This window comes from Carlito syrichta, unplaced genomic scaffold (assembly GCF_000164805.1).
Source record: "Carlito syrichta isolate Samal-C Ts95f unplaced genomic scaffold, Tarsius_syrichta-2.0.1 Scaffold315356, whole genome shotgun sequence".
NCBI lineage: Eukaryota > Metazoa > Chordata > Mammalia > Primates > Tarsiidae > Carlito > Carlito syrichta.
Window position 1 is genome coordinate 141,658 of NW_007259452.1, and position 16,984 is coordinate 158,641.

A 16,984-nucleotide genomic window follows, 5' to 3' on the forward strand; every position below is an offset into this window, starting at 1 on the left:
CAGCCTGTAATCCCAGCACTTTGGGAGGTTGAGGCAAGTGGATTGCCTGAGCCCGTGGGTTCAAGACCAGCCCAGGCAACCTGGCGAGACCTCGTCTCTACAATAAATTAAAAAATTAGCCAGGTGTGGTAGCACACACCTGTAGTTCCAGCTACTTGTAAGACTGAGGCGGAAGGATTGCCTTAGCCCAGCAGCTCGATGCTGGAGTAGCCATGAGCATGCCACTGCACTCCAGCCTGGGTGATGGAGTGAAAGTCCAACTCAAAAAAAAAAAAAAAGAAAGAAAACATTAGCTTTGGATGTCACCAAACTATGTTGTAAACAGCATAAAGAAAATAGAAAAGGATGGCATATTTTACTCCTCTGTCTCTCTCCACCTCCAACGACCCATTTCTGAAGAAAGAAGGATGTGTGATACAAAACATGTTTACTTTTAGAAAGCTGATTCTGGGATCCAGAGGTCTAAACTGAGAGAAAGACAGAAAAGTAGTTCTTGATGGGATAAGTAAGAAGTCAGGAGCTGGGGCCATAACTTCTTGACTAAAAGCCAGAGGATGGGATGAGGCGGAGAGAAGTTCTTCTAAAGATTCCCCTGGAGAACCCTTTCCCCTGACCTTGTGCTGTATCATGGACACACATTCAACATCTCCACCTAAACCCAAACCAGTTGTTTGGGTTTCAGGAGTTCCCCCTTCAGGTCAATGGGAACTTCAAGTCCCTAGAAGAAAAGCAAGTCCCGGGGGAAAGTGGTACAAATGGAATCCACAAAAGCATCTGGATTTGGGTTAAGGAGAAGAGACACTCCAGAATCAGGAGTATTGGGCCAGGAGACTGAAATACAGGGTGCTGGGCTGGATGGCCATGGGAGCAGGTAATGAGGTACATCCCTAAAAAGAAGGAACCTTAAGCCCCTGAAGGGCTGGGCCAAGGTCAGAAGGCAAAGGCAGGATCAGATCCATCAGCTCTGGGACCTGAGGAGTTAGTAAGGAAGGGTTCGTCTTCAGGGACACATCCCCATTAGCATGGCGTTTTCCCTCTGCCTTGGAGACAATTGACTCCTCTGATTTGTGCAGTTCTGAACAAATGACTAGAGGTGCTGTGTTTTTCCCGCCATCATGAAGACAAGGTTCAAAGAATGGGCGAAGGGGTCCAGAGAAACTGTGGGTGAAAGTAAATATGTGGGATTTGCTGCTCACGTTGTAGAAAGAGATGACTCCTGCTTCATAGTCCAGGAAAATCCCCACACACCGTGGAGGCTCTTTAAGGCGGAAAGAGGTCTGTGGAGATGTGAGAGCTTCATACTCATTCTCTCGACTCTGTCGCACAAGCCAATGTCCGTTGGCAGGTGAAGCGGTGATCTTTCCCTTCCTGCTCACTGACTCACTACACACTCCAAGGATCCACTTGGTCTTGTCTCCTACATACACCTCCCAGTAGTGACAGCCATTCAGGAAATACTCAGAGCCCAGGACGCTGACGACAAAATCAAATCTCTGGGGGTTGTCAGGTACAGGCTGCCTTTTGTCGCCCAGCCTCACACATCTCCGGTCTTCAGACAGGATGAGTTTGGGGTGTGCTGTGTTCAGGTCCAGGGTTACTGCCACTGCAGAGAGTCACAGAGAAATGAGGTCTTGGAGGGCTAGATCTTAAAGAATCTTTGAGTAGTTTGGAGGGAAAAATAATCTTTAGGTCTTCTATCATTGTCATTGGTCATTTTAGTTCATGTGTTCCTCTATCCCACCCCATCCCACCCCCAACCCACCACTTGTGTGCTGGAATCAAAGGATACTGTTTTTCAAAGAATAGTTCTCCTGGTAGAATACTAAATAAAAGAAACAGTTCTGCTTCTTCTGTCTGCGAAGCTGCCTTAGTCGTTAGGAAACAACTACCTGCTATGGTTTGGGTGTGCCCCTCAAAAGTTCATGTGTTGGAACCTTAATTCCATAGTGCAGCAGTGTTCAGAGGTGGGGTCTAGTGGGATGTGTCTTGGAGGCCCCACCCTCACAAAGGAATTAATGCAGTTCTCACAGACAGGGTTCATCTCTGGAAAGTGGGTTGTGATAAAGCCAGTTGGGTTGCTTTATCTTCTTCCTCTTTTCACAAGGACTCACTTGCCCTTCTACTTTTCTGCTCTGCTATGAACAGCACAAGGCCCTCACCAGATACAGCTGCTGGATCTTGGACCTCCCAGCCTCCAGAACTATGAGCTAAATAAACCTCTTACCTTTATGAATTACTCAGTCTCAGGTATTCTGTTGTAGTAACAGAAAACAAACTAAGATACTACCTTTGTTTCTGTCTAATGTATGATAATAAACATAGATTTTGATGTTATATCCTATGGCCACATAGGATATTTGAATCCCAGTTCTGCCACATGCTAGTTTATGTGAACTTAGGTTTGTTATTCATCCTCAAAGCTTAGTTTCCTCATCTTTACAGTGGGAATAATAACAGACCCTACGTTTTACAGTTACTATACAGACTTGATAAACTAATGCATGAGATAGTGCCTTGTTCCTACAGTGAGTGTGTGATGTTCAATGACCTAAAGTCATTGCTTTCCCATTTTAATCATCATTTTAAATGCTAATATAGAGAGAAGGATTCTTCCTTAAATTGTGATTATGAGTGTCACAGTGCATCTCCATCCTCCCTCAAATATGGAAAACAGGCTCTTCTTGGAGAGTTAAATCCATAAAACCATATTTGGTTGACGTGGTAGCAATCAGCCAGACTGTGAATGTGAGACGCAAGGGTTTGTGAGTTCTCAGAATACCAACCAAGGTGACCTGATGTTTTCCCAAGTGGCCAACTCATCAATTCTATTGTACTCTGCCCGAAGAAAGATGGTTGTGAACAGGAGGGAAATGAAGAGCCTGAAAACTTGATAAGGATCCTAAAGCAGTGAAAACAACAGATCCTGTTCAAGCAGCAGCAAAAATGCAAACTACATAGGAATAAATCAAAAGAGACATGTTCAAATCTTTTAGACTGAAACTATGAAATCTTTTTGTAGTCTATATCATTGGGGCATCTGCCCAACACATTCCCTTCTTCTCAGAAAGTCTCAATCACCACGCCCCCAAGAAAACTGGTCTGCAGACAAGGAAAACAGCAGCATATGTGTAGAAAGAGGCAGAAGCAGTGACTATTTACAGGAATGTGGGATAGAAAAGATTTCCCAAACCTGAATGTTTGAGAAATGAGACTACACAGGATAAGATTAATGAATTTGACTACATAAAAATAAAACACTCATGCACTGGAAAAATACTATAAAGAAATTAAAATGCAACTGAAAAATAATTGGTGACAAATATGACAAAGAACAAATATGCGTTATCTGGAAAGAATCCTCACAAATCAAAAAGTAGCCCAGGCTGGGCTTGGTGGCTCAGCCCATAATCCCAGTGCTTTGGGAGGTCAAGGCGAGTGGATTGCCTGAGCCCTCAGGTTCAAGACCAGCCCGGGCAACTTAGCAAGACCTCGTTTCTACAATAAATCAAAAATTAGCAGGATGTGGTAGTGTGCACCTGTAATTCTGGCTACTTGGAAGGCTGAGGCGGCAGGATCACCAGAGCCCAGCAGGTCGACACTGGGGTGGCCGTGAGTGGGCCACTGCATTCCAGCCTGGGTGATGGAGTGAGAACCCAACTCAAAAAAAAAAAAAAGTAACACAAATAGGACAGGAACAGATAAATCACAAATAAGAAATACAAATAATTGATTAGCTTCAGAATAAATCTCAAAAATCATAGAAAACCAATATGAAAATCAAACCTAATCTTTATCAGTGCTCTAAAAAAAGAGTGACAAGCCAGGTTTGGTGGTTCAGCCTGTAATCCCATGCTTTGGGAGGCCGAGGTGAGTGAATTGCCTGAGCCCAAGGGTTCAAGACGCCCCTGGGCAACTTGGCGAGACCTCATCTCTACAATAAATAAAAAATCAGCCAGGCATGGTATTGCGCGCCTGTAGTTCCAGTTACTTGGAAGGCTGAGGCGGAAAGATCGTCGGAGCCCAGCAAGTCAAGGCTGCGGTGGCCGGGAGTGGCCACTGCACTCCAGCCTGGACGACAGAGACTCCAACTCAAAAAAATAAAAATAAAAATAAAAAAGAAGAGACTTAGGCCGGGCACAGTGGCTCATGCCTATAATCCCAGCACTTTGGAAAGCCGAGGTGAGAGGATCGCCTTAGCACACGGGTTCAAGACCAGCCTGGGCAACTTGGCGAGACCTCATCTCTACAATAAATCAAAAAATTAGCCAGGCATGGTGACACGTGCCTGTAGTTCCAGTTACTTGGAAGGCTGAGGCTTGGAAGGATTTCCTAAGCCCGGCAAGTTGGGGCTGCGGTGGCCGTAAGCGTGCCTCTGTATTCCAGCCTGAGCAGCAGAGTGAGACTCTGACTCAAAGACAAAAAAAAAAAGGAGAGACTTTCTAACTCTAAATGTGACCAAAAAAGGTTTTTCAAAAATTTGACAAACAGATTTGATTAAAAAATTTTAAATTACAGCCTCCATTCGAAAGGAATGGAGCAAAATCTAAGGTTACAAGCCCTTTAGGAAGATGAGCTCTGAAATATGGGTCTACTTGATTGATGTAACTTACCAAAATGCAGCCGGGCTCTTCTCCACACTGAAAGATGTAAAAGGGAATTATTAAAGCATGGAGACATGGAGAACTCCCATAGGGTGGGGGACAAACATGAAGGAAGTGTGTCTTACCTGAGTTTGCTGCAGCTCTTTTCAACTCTGTGAAAGAAGAAACGAGGGGGAAGAGCTATCACTAAAAATATTAGGACAACAGGAGACAAGTTGATATGGAAGTTGTAAGAACATGGGACACTTACTCAGTTCACTCCGAAGTTTCTCTAAAAAATGAAAACAATTTGGCAAAAGAGAATGAGACCTCTACATTCTCGTGACACCACAGTCCCATCCCAACCACCTTCCATGAGCAGATCCTCAAGAGCCATACCCTGGAACTTTCCCATAAGTGTGTTTGCAATGGCAATAGCCCTCACTGTGGGATACCCCAGAGAGGGTTAGAGGGTCTGCAGAGGGTCAGCAGATTTCTATGTGAGCCAAACCTCACCTGCAGACCAAATAAACACTACATCTCACACCTATAGGTAATGAGTATACATGTATGGAGTAAAATATAAGCTCATTTAAAACTATTCTACCGGGCACGGTGGCTCACGCCTATATTCCCAGCATTTTGGGAGGCTGAGGTGAGAGGATTGCCTGAGCCCATGGGTTTGAGACCAGCCTGGGCAGCATGGCAAGACCTCATCTCTACAATAAATCAAGAAAAATTAGCAGGGCATGATGGTGCGTGCCTGTAGTGCCAGCTACTTGGTAGACTGAGACGGAAGGATCATCTGAGCCCAGCAGGTCGACCCTGGGGTGGCCGTGAGTGTGCCACTGCACTCCAGCCTGGGTGAAAGAGTGAAATTTACTAAAAAAAGAAGAGGTTCTCACACATTAAATGGCGGAGAAGCCGTGCTGCAGCATATTCAGTTTAATGTGGATCCAACCCTCTTGCTCCCTGCTTTGGATCCCTAGGTGATAAAAGGGACTTCCTTCCTGATGGCCTTGCCTGTGGGAGGTACATCTCTTCTTGGTGAAACATTTCCCATTTAGAGATTCAATAACAGTTGCACAGGAAAGAGAAAGCAAGGAATACCTGAGAAAAAAGGTTTTTGAGAGCCCCAAGATCCCCAATCCCTATGGCTTGAACTTCCCTTGCCCCCTCCCTTCTGTCGCAGGAAGTGAAACTGAGGCATTCATCCAGAAGACATTCATCCTGAAGCCAAGCCAATCATTGTGCCACGAATGAGGAGCAAAACTTACTGAGGGCTTTATGGAGTCTTCCTAAAAACAAGAAAGAGAGGAGTGAGTGACCAGATCCTGCCCCTTTATTCCCCTGACCAGATTCTGAGGGAAGGGCTCATCACTCCCCCCTTCAGGATGAAAGGATGGTGACATTTTTATCAGTCCCCAATCCAGTCCCACGTCCCAGAGGTTAGACTCAGGATTCCGACAGTGCCAGTGCCACTTTCTTGATGACCCAGCCTGCCCAGGACTTTGGTTCCTCCTTCCCTTTCCCCTCCTTTTTGTCTGTCTGGTTTCACTTCTGCTGTCTGGGTGAGTATTTCCATATGTCTGTAACTACCATACATAAGTATGCTTTGCTGTCCTTTTATAGCCTACTGTTTATGATAGCTACGGTGTAAAACTACTAAAGGCCTAGCATGAACTTGATAGAGCTTTATTATTCTCTATAGTAACTCCCCTGAAGTTACAAATTTCACACATTTGGAGGTCCCAGGAGGTTTGGGGACATATGTGTATGCTCCATATGCTTCAGGGGTGTACTTGTGGGTTCTCTGGTGTGAGTCCACCACCAACCCTGTGCTAAGGGCTGGCTTGTGTTAGGCATTAGGTATTAGAGCAAGGAAGCTGAGAATGACATGGCTCCTGAGAAATCTGGCTTATTGATACCATTTTCACTACCAATGATTTCCATTTACTGTGTCCTGTTGTTATATACTGAGGTAGACACTGAATCTTCTCAACAGTGGGAGGTGCATAGAATTGTCATTCCTGTTTTATAGGGGAGTGGTCTGGGGCTCAAGGGGACATGGCATTTGCCCAATGTCATGTAGCTAGAATGTGACCAAGGAGGCAAGATCCAACCCAAGTCTGGCTCCTGAGTCAAGGCCCTCGCCATTACACCACACTGTGTCTGCTGCTCTTGGGCAGAACAGCCAGTGTCTGCAGTGTACCACCCACACTTGCACCAGCTCGGAGGAGATGTAGAGGGCATGAGACGAGATGCCAAAGCTATTGATTTGGAGCCATCTGAGCCAGTGACTTGTCTTCCCAGCTAGATTTCAACAAAGTGTCTAGTGTGACCCTTAGTGGCCCACAGTAAACATTCAATTAATGAAGCTGAAATGGCAATAAGGGACAGGAGTTCCAGGCATTGACAGATTTTTTTTTTCTTTCCGGATTTGTTTGTTTATTATTTTAGAAAATTTTTATTTTTAATTTTTTTTTGAGTCAGGGTCTTCCTTTGTCAACCACGCTGGATTACAGTGGCACAGTCATCGCTACTAGAACTTAGAACTCTTTGATTTAAGCAATCCTTCCACTTCAGCCTCCTGAGTAGCTAGGACTACAGACTTGTGCCACCACACCTGGCTAATTTTTTATTTTCATTTTTGTAGAGACAATGCCTCGTTATGTTGCCCAGGTTGGTCTCCAACTCCTGGGCTCAAGCAGTCCTCCCACTTTAGCCTCTCGAAGTGCTGGGATTTATAGGCGTGAGCCACCATACCCAACCACTGTGATAGGTTTTTGTTTTTTTTTTAGATTGTCTCTTTTAAAAACAATCAGGAAAGGGGACTTATTATCCTCAATTTACAGATAAGGAAACCAAAGCTCAGAGAAGTAAAGTAACTTGAATTCAAAGCCAGTAAATGGCAGATCACTGATCTGAGTGAGGTGTTGCTGACTCCAGAGCCTGCACCCCTGCCACTGTTTCACACCACTTCTCTTGATGCAAAGGTTGTGTGGATTCTTGAGATTCCAACACCTCCCATATGACTACATTGGTAAACTTTTAAATAATATGTAGACCTCCTTTCTAAATGATTGCTAAAGAGGCTGATGCAGGGAGCTCAGACCTTTGAATTTTGACCACGAATATCTCCTCACCCACTGCCATCAACTCCATAGCCTCTTGAATTGAAAATCAAGTTTCAATGATATCTATGGAGGAGACACACACACACACACACACACACACACACACACACACACACACACACACACCACTGCATTATAATAGACTGTCAAGATTTATGTAGGGGAAGAAATAATATATTATTTGTTCCCTACCCTTTAGTCTTTCCCTATCATTACCTTTTTCTTTTGCATGGTCTGAGAGAAGATTTTCTAAAGGAAGAAAAAGAAAAGATAATGAGATTCTTTGCTATTGCCCTCAGCATCCCTTATTCTTATTGATTTTACCGGCCCTTGGACCTGTCCATTTTTGTGTCTTCACCTCTACCTCTCTGGCCTAGTCCCTAATCAACCCTCATTTGGACAACAGAAATGGCAGCCCAAACTGTCCCCCTCATCCTGCCCTATTTCCTCTGGTCTCTTCTCAGCCGCAGCCAGAGAAAGCACAATTCTGACCGGATATCCCCATGCATTGCCCATTGTTCTTAGGCGCGTGATTAAAACCCTTCACATGACCCACAGGGCTTCACTCGACCCCGCCCTGCCGACCTCCCCTTGTGCTTCCCACCTCTCCCATCCCTTCTGTGCCTTTTCAGCTCCTCGTGAGTGCTGTTCCCTCCAACCATGCTTCTTTCTCAGGATGTTCTTTCTGCAGTAGAGGGTTTCCCATCCCTCTTCACTCATGAATTCGGGACGTTCACACCATATCCTCCACCCTCAGGCTTGATTGGTTCCTCCTGGCCATAGCCTTCACAGAACTGGGGGCTTTCTTCTATGTCATCGGTACACATTTGTTTGTGTCATTATTCAACTCACACAATCTCTCTGACTAGAATGAAAATTCCAGGAGGGCAAAGACTATGTTTCTGCTTTTACTCACCATTGTGTTCTCAGAATCTAGTATAGTCCAGGGCATTTAGTAGATAATTATCAATTATGTATTGAATGCATAAAAGCATCCCCCATGTTCAACCTACATGACTTCCACATAATAAGATCAAGCAATAAGCTTACAGACAAAAATCACCAAACATACTAGAAGGCAAACTGTTACAAGTAAGAGTCTGGAAAAATCAGAAGCAATAAACTTAGACACCATTACTACCACCACCACAGAAGACAGCAGATGATAGAATTTTGGGGTATAAAATCTAGATTAGTGGACATTAGAGAAACAGAAATTAACAAAGATACATCCGCTCCACCCCCATCCCCAGACACTTACCTACTTCCATCACCTGTTCATAGAGAAGTTTCTCTAAAAGAGAGAGAGAGATGTCAGCTCAGCTTAGGAAGGGCTTTTTTTTTTTTTGCATTGGACTCTCACTTTGTCACCCAGGCTGGAATGCAGTAGCACAATTATGACTCACTGCAGTCTCTCCCTCCTGGACTCAGGTGATCCTTCTACCTCTGCCTCTCAAGTAGCTGGGACTACGGGCACATGCCACCACACTCGGCTAATATTTTGGTTTTTTGTTGAGACAAAGTCTTGCTATGTTGCCCAGGCTGGTCTCAAACTCCCAGCTTAAGCAATCCTCCTGCCTCAGCCTCCCAAAGTGCTGGGATTACAGATGTGAGCCACCATGCCCCACTTAGAAAGGACTCTTTCTAATAGGCATAGTTGTCCAAAGATGGTCGAGTTGCCTGAGTAGTACTGACTCCTTGTCACTACAGGCGTGTGGTCATTTGAAAGTATTAGAGGGTCTTCAAACCACCAGATGGGGAAAGAGTGTCAAACTGTGTAACCTTCAAAGTCCTTTGCAACCTCAAATCCTGTGAAATTTGACCATTTTAATAAGGGTTTTATCCAATTGATACAATTGGATTTCTTGATTAAAAGGCTCTAATTAATTTCTTAGTTAATTAGAAAGCTGGGCCGGGCTCAGTAGCTCAACCTGTAATCCCGCACTTTGGGAGGCTGAGGTGAGTGGATTGCCTGAGCCCGCGGGTTCGAGACCAGCCTGGGCAACTTGGTGAGACCTCATCTCTACAGTAAATCAAAAAAATTAGCCAGGTGTGGTAGCACAGGCCTGTAGTTCCAGTTACTTGGAAGGCTGAGCGGAAGGATCGCCGAAGCCCAGCAGGTCGAGGCTGCAGTGGCCGGGAGTGGCCACTGCACTCCAGTCTGGGTGACAGAGTGAGACTCCAACTCAAAAAAAATTAGAAAACTGGCATGGTCGATTATTTTCTAATTTCTCAAAGGATGAGATTTCACAGCTCTACCCAGGGGCCTTTTTGCAGTTTACTGAATTCTCTCTGCAGTGTGAATTCCCAGGACACGACAGTACTGATTTTCTCCCAGCCACCTTGCAAGGTCTCCAACCTATGGACAGCGTCACATCTACACCTACTTCCACCTGGCTTTTTCCCAGAGCAGTCCACAGTCCCACTTTCCGCCAGCCTGGGCTTCCTTACCAACTTTTTACCTTTTGATTTTCTTTGCTTCCAGATGAGGCAAATGAGCACCATGTTGAGAAGCCCCAGGATAGGCAGGATCACAGCAAGAGCCACTGCTGAGGAGGAGATGCTCCCGGAAGATGGGGCTAAAACAGAAACCACCAACAACCAGCCTCAGGGAGACGTCTAAGAGTTTCTGCCATGCCTCAGATGGCAGATGGCTCGGGGACATTCCAACTGTTTCCAGCATCTCTAGGGAAAGACCTCAGCCAAGATTGGTGAAGCTCTTTGCGTCTCTTGGTAATGCAAACCCTGGATGACATGAAAGATAGGTAAGATGTTCATCTCTCAGGAGTGGTTTAGAGGGTCCTGCCTGAAGTGGTTTAAACAAGCTTTGTGACCACAATCTCATCCTGCCCTGCAACTCAATGGAAAAATAAATCCGGACTTCAGAGAACTAGAGGGGCTCTTCTCACTCAGCACCTGTAGTCTTCCCAGGAGCATCTGCCTGCCTCCTGCCACTTCAAACCTTCACTCTGCCCTGGAATGGCAGTCAGCAACCTCTGTGTACCGTCAGCAGGGACAAAACAATTTCTGTGGTGCTACAGCAGAGGCCTAAGGCGTAGGCAGGAGAGAAAGGAGAAAAGAAAGGAGAAATAGAGAAGGAAAAACAAGTAGAGGAGGCCCAAGAGCAGAAGTGGTTAAGAGCCCAAGCTGGGTGTGTGTCTTTACCAACACTATGTGCCCCTAGACAGGAGACTGGGCCCCTCCAAGCCTGATTTTCCTCATCTGTAAAACGAGAGTGACAAGAGTCCCTATCTCCTAGGGTGTTGGAGAGATTTAAAGAGATCAGTCATGTAAAACACTTAGCACTTAGTGAGGGGCAGCGGAGGGGTAGGAGAAGCTAGGAGGGGTGCAGGGAGGGAAGACAAGGAAGGGACTAGCAGAGGCTCAGGACTTCTCCCTCCCTCCCAGCCCCAGGCCAGTCTATCTTTCCTGCTCTAAAACCACCCTTCTCTGTCCCTTGACTCATAGTCTTTAAAAGGTTCATAGCCTTTGATCCATTGATTCTACTCCAGAAACACATTCTAAAAAAATCATTAGAATCACTTCCCAAAATAAAAGATGTTCATTTAACCATTAGTTATGATGGAAAACATTCAGATGTCCAGAAATAGGCCTTTGATTAATTTTATTGTTCAATAGCCATGGTGAAATACTTTGCAGCCCTTAAAATCATGTTACTTATGGGCATGGGCAAAAACAAAAAAATACTTATGACATTTTAAGTGGGGAAAAAACCCAGGCACTAGAATACATATGCGTAAACATACGCACTCAGAAATACATACATACAAGAAAGTTTTTAAAGAAATATACCAAAATGTTAGCAGTGGCTCTTTCCAAATTATGAAATTATAGACTGTTTTTTCCTTTAAAATATACTGTATTTTTTTTTCAAAATGTCAACATGCTTTATTCTTAAAATTTAAAAAATTTTAAAATTCTTCATAAACTTTTCACTAGGATAGGAGTTTCCTCTGGAGCCACAAGAGCTTCAAGCCTGTTTCCTATCCCAGTTTTACCTGCTATGACCATGGCTGTGGTCTTCTCTTGGCCAAGGGCCACGTTGCGGATGGTACAGGACACATTCCCCAGTGTGCTGTCCCTGACTCTGCTGGACACCGCTGTTTGGAAGAGTCCAGCTTTGTCTGGAGAGTGGGCCTCTGACAGGGATGGAAGCACCCTCCCTTGAGGGTCTCTCCACTCGGCCCAAGGCTCTGGGAACCATCCCACGGACCTGCACACCAGCTGGAGCCATCCGGCGTCGTAGCCCTTCAAGTGGATGTAAGGGTCAGAGCCTAGAACTGTAGAGGAGAGATTGCCTGGGTGAATCAGCCCAGAAACAGACTGGCAGAGCCTCATCAAGGACATGGTCCTGGCCAGAGCCCTGTTCCTCCCACAGCCTTCTCTGATGAGCAGGGGCAGCTGTTATGGAACTTGAATGTCTGTCCTCTCTCCGCCCTCCCCATGCTCCTCCCAATGGGATAAGGCAGTCCCTAGCTTTACCCCCAGACATTTCAAAACACATCCTTAGCAGGAACTACACCACATGATTCAGATTCCTCTGGGCACCTCAGTCCCCTTTTAAAAACTACTTTTCAGCCCAAAGGACTCTTGTTTGGAAAGTCTATCTCCCACCAACTGCATGTTTAAAAGTAATTGATTCACCCCCTCCTTGTGGTGTGTAACTCTAAGTTATGACCAAAAGATAATCAGTGTGTGACCATGTGGAGTAATACCATTCAAACAAATGCAAACACATGGCTGTGGTTTGGTTTGGTTTTCTTTTTTCTTTTCTTTTCTTTTTTTTTTTTTGAGTTGGACTCTCACTCTGTCACCCAGGCTGGAGTGCAGTGGCATGCTCATGGCCACCTCAGCCTCAACCTGCTGGACTCATGTGATCCTTCTGCCTCAGCCTTCCAAGTAGCTGGAACCATATACCCAGCAAATTTTTTGATTTTTTTGTAGAGACAAGATCTCACTATGTTGCCCAAGCTGGTTCAGGCAATCCTCTCTCCTCCACCTCCCAAAGTGCTGGAATTACAGGCGTGAGCCACCGCGCCTGGCTGGTTGGGTTTTCGGTAGACTGACTTAAAATATTGAAGCTAGTTTGAGAAACACTCTCTCTACCTTCCTGGACCTTTAAATACCCGTGAGAGGATCCATTAAGTAGATCCTTGTCACAGCTGGGGATCTAGTTCTTGAGAATGTTTCCTTGCAGCCATGGTTATGAGTTACATGATAATGGCCCAGAAAAAGATGATGAGAGGCAAAGCCGTAATCTGAGCCACTAAGCCCTACAGGCGACTGGTAGTATTTAACCAGGACCTGAAGTGTACAGTGGTTTCCAAAGACTGGGTCGCTTCCTCAGCAGAAACATCTGGGCCAGAGTCACAGCCTCGAGGGGGATGGATGGACCCGGCTGAGCAAGAAAAAACTGCATTGCCGATGAAAGAAATGTCTGCCTACCGAGGGACAAAGCAGACCCTGTCTAAGCCCATTCAGTTGCCACACATGACGCTGGGCACCTCCCACCCATCCTAACCTGCGACCTGCAGGATCGCGGTGGCCTCTCGACTCAGGTTTCCGACCTGGATCAGACATCGGTACGGCCCTCGGTCCTCCAGGCGCACGTCGCGGATCTGCAGAGCGACGCTGCCCTCTCGGGCGTCCATCACCAGCGCCGTTCTCCCCTTGTATTCCGGCATCAGACCTTCATCCCGGTCCTTCCCATCCCGGAACACGTGAACAGCCCGGGAGCGCTGCGGGTGTGGCGACCGCAGCCACCTCACCTCTTTGGCCACGGTCTCCGGCCACAGGGAAAGAGGGCAGAGCAGCTCGGCTGTGCCCCCTAGCGGGGCCACATGGAACTTGCTGAAATCCCCTTTGCAGTGAAGACAAAAAAGAGAAAAGGTGATCCGGGAGCCAGGGATTTGGGAGAGAGAACTTGGGGGCGAAAGCGGGGAAGGGGATATTTTGGGGGAAGGACAGAGCTTGGGAAGGACACTGGAAAAGACTGGGGGAAGTACAGAACCCCAAAAGAAATAGTGTCTCTGCCCAAGCCTCCTCATTCTGGGGATGCCATAGTCACATGTCCCAGGCAGGGGGAGAGGTTCAGAAACTCCTACCTGACACGGGTGCAGGCGGCTGGAGAAAGATGAGAGTGATGAGACAGCTGGAGAGCCAGGAGCCAGTGGATCTTGCCATCTCCATTGGATCTAGGGCGACAGACAGAGGGAGACACCAGGAGAGAGTTGATGAGCTTGGTGTGAAAGAGGGTGTAACCTGGGAGCCCAGGTTGAGGCTGCATGGCTGTGTCCTGGAATCACACAGACCAGGGTTCCAACCCCAGCTCTGCTACTTGCCTTCTTCTTGTGACATTGTGACTGAACTTCTCTGAGACTCTGTTTTTCCATCTTTAAAGTGGGCATAATAACTGTACCTCCTTGTGGGATTACTGTGAAGTTTGAAGGAGGTTAAGTGTTCACACGGAGGCTGGCATCTTTAAGTCTATAAATGCCGTGAATGAGGATAATGGCAGGGATGAGATGAGTGAGGACCCCAGGGTGAGACCCTAGTGTAATTTGGAAGGTATAAGAAGGAGTCTGAAAGAAGGAGAATTTATACCCAGAATGACCCAAGTAAACACCAGTCATAACTAATGATCTCTTTGTATATTTGGTGTCCAGTGCCAGACTTGGAGCACCAGTTGCAATCCAATCTGTAGCCATGAGTTCTTCCCTGACAGCCTTTCAAGTGTAACTCTTGACAAGTAATAAACCAAGGTAGTGAGGTCCCTCCATGCCATCCTGAAGGGACTAATCCTACAAACTCAGGGTCTGGACTTAGAAAGTCCTGGGTTCAAGTCTTAGCTCTGCCTATCTACTAGTTCTGTGTCCCTAGGAAAGTCTCATAACATCTCTGGGAGCATAAGATAACATGCCTCAGGTTCCTGATCTATAAAAGAGGAACTTTCGGCCAGGCTCGGTGGCTCAGCCTGTAATCCCAGCACTTTGGGAGGCCAAGTGGATTGCCAGAGCCCGCAGGTTCGAGACCCACCCGGGCAACTTGGTGAGACCTCATCTCTACAATAAATCACACACAAAAAAAATTAGCCGGGCATGGTAGCGTACGCCTGTAGTTCTGGCTACTTGGAAGGCTGAGGTGGAAGGATCGAGGAAGCCCAGCAGGTTGAGGCTGCAGTGATCGGGAGAGTGCCACTGTACTCCAATCTGGGCGACAGAGTGAGACTCCAACTCCAAAAAAAAAGAGGAAATTTCTTCAAAGGTGAGTGTGAGGGTTCAGGAAATAATGCATGTAAAACACTGGCCACAAATGCCAGCACTTATTGAGAACAAGTGTTCAATAAATGTGTAGTTGCTGTTATTGCTACTAAACTAAAAGAGGACAGTTATCCCTGGGAGGTGTAGATCTGTGCATTAACCACAGGGAGACACTAAAGGATTTTCTGTTGTAAAACTCTTTCCTCCCCTACTTGCTCCACTTGAAGCTTCTTTAGCAGGAAACAGAATCTCTTATGCCACATGTGAGGACAAAGTTTAAAATGTGAACAGTCTAGGAAGTGTTCAAATTCTTTCCAAATAGGGAGTTTTTGCAGAAATCAGCAGGCTCCATCTCTGAAGGACATGGAACAGGACAAAATGGTACATGAAGAAGATATCAAAGGGAGGTTGGGAAACTGAAGATGAACTTGAGTATTGAACACATTCTTTTTTTTTTTTTGAGTTGGAGTCTCACTCTTGTCACCCAGGCTGGAGTGCAGTGGCAACCTCACTGCCACCGCAGCCTCTATCTGCTGGGCTCAGGCAATCCTTCCGCCTCAGCCTCCCAAGCAGCTGGGAACTATAGGGGTGTACCACCATGCCCAGCTAAATTCTTTCTTTCTTTCTTTCTTTCTTTCTTTCTTTCTTTCTTTCTTTCTTTTTCTTCCTTCCTTCCTTCCTTTCTTTTTTTTGAGTTGAAGTCTCACTCTGTTGCCTAGGCTGGAGGGCAGTGGCATGCTCATGGCCATCACAGCCTTGACCTGCTGGGCTCAGGCGATTCTTCTGCCTCAGCCTTCCAAGTAGCTTGAACTACAGACACACGCCACCACACCCGGCTAGTTTGTGTGATTTATTATAGAGACGAGGTCTCATCAAGTTGCCCAGGCTGGTCTCGAACTCCCAGGCTCAGGTAATCCTCTCACCTTGGCCTCCCAAAGTGCTGGGATTACAGACTGAGCCACTGCACCCGGCCTGAACACATTCTTACTGATTTATTGATTGTCTCTACAATAAATCAAAATTCAGCCGAGCATGGTAGCGCACACCTGTAGTTCCGGCTACTTGGAAGGCGGGGGCAGAAGGACTGCCGGAGCCCAGGAGGTTGACACTGGGGTGGCTGTGATCACGCATGCCACTGCACTCCAGCCTGGAGGACGCAGTGAGACTCCAACTCAAAAAAAAAAAAAAAAAAAAGACTACAGATATATTTTGTCTTCCTTCAAGCTGTCAAAGATTAGAAAATTAACAATACTCAGAGTTATCATACATGTGGGCTAACTGACGCTCTTGCTCATTGCTAACCAACTTTCAAAGGATAATTATGTAGCAAGCATGAAATGATTTACAAATATGCAAAAGGTATAATTCAGTAATTTTATTTCCAGAAAATAATCCAGAGGAAATAAATAAGGATGTGCATAAAGATTTGGTGGTGAGGACACTCATCACAAAGTTTTTTGTTTTTTGTTTTTGAGTTGGAGTTACTCTGTTGCCCAGGCTGGAGTGCAGTGGCACACTCACGGCCACCGCAGCCTTGACCTGCTGGGTTCACCTGAGCCTTCCATGTAGCTGGAACCACAGGCATGTGCCACCATGCCCGGCTGATTCTTTGATTTATTGTAGAGACGATGTCTTGCCATGTTGCTATGGTGGATCTGGAACCCCTGGGCTCAGGTAATCCTCTAGTCTCCACCTCCCAAGGTGTTGGGATTACAGGATAAGCCACCACGCCCACTCAGTAATTTTTTTTTTTAAACCATGTATTTATAATATGATATAATTTGAGGAGAAAATGCTTAGAAAAGAGGCAAGAATGTAGATATCAAACAGTGGCTACTGCCGGGGATGGGGATAGGGATTATAAGTGATCTAATGGTTTTCTTTGTGTCTTTTCCTTTATATTTTTCAAATTTTCTACCTCAAACAGATATATCACTTAAGTTATCAGAAAACATATATATATATATATATTTTTTTTTTTTTTTTT

General features: G+C 45.8%; 1 protein-coding gene across 1 annotated transcript; it reads right to left on the reverse strand.

Annotated features, from left to right (window-relative positions):
• Positions 1-887: 887 nt before the first annotated feature.
• On the reverse strand, positions 888-13,927 carry ERMAP (erythroblast membrane associated protein (Scianna blood group)). The gene is made up of 10 exons (XM_008072598.1): positions 13,835-13,927; positions 13,260-13,599; positions 10,180-10,296; positions 8,979-9,011; positions 7,934-7,966; positions 5,858-5,878; positions 4,852-4,872; positions 4,727-4,753; positions 4,611-4,637; positions 888-1,603 (listed from the first exon to the last, which is right to left on the reverse strand). The coding sequence occupies exons 1-10, from the start codon at positions 13,925-13,927 to the stop codon at positions 888-890; spliced, it is 1,428 nt and encodes a 475-aa protein (XP_008070789.1).
• Positions 13,928-16,984: the final 3,057 nt, after the last annotated feature.

Excerpts from the sequence above, each read along its gene's own strand:
- ERMAP (XM_008072598.1), bottom strand. The coding sequence starts at position 13,927 with ATGGAGATGGCAAGATCCACTGGCTCCTGGCTCTCCAGCTGTCTCATC. Across the intron at positions 7,967-8,978 it reads TGAACAGGTGATGGAAGTAG|AAAATCTTCTCTCAGACCAT; the intron begins GTAAGTGTCTGG and ends TTCTTCCTTTAG. Across the intron at positions 1,604-4,610 it reads AAGAGCCCGGCTGCATTTTG|TGGCAGTAACCCTGGACCTG; the intron begins GTAAGTTACATC and ends GACTCTCTGCAG.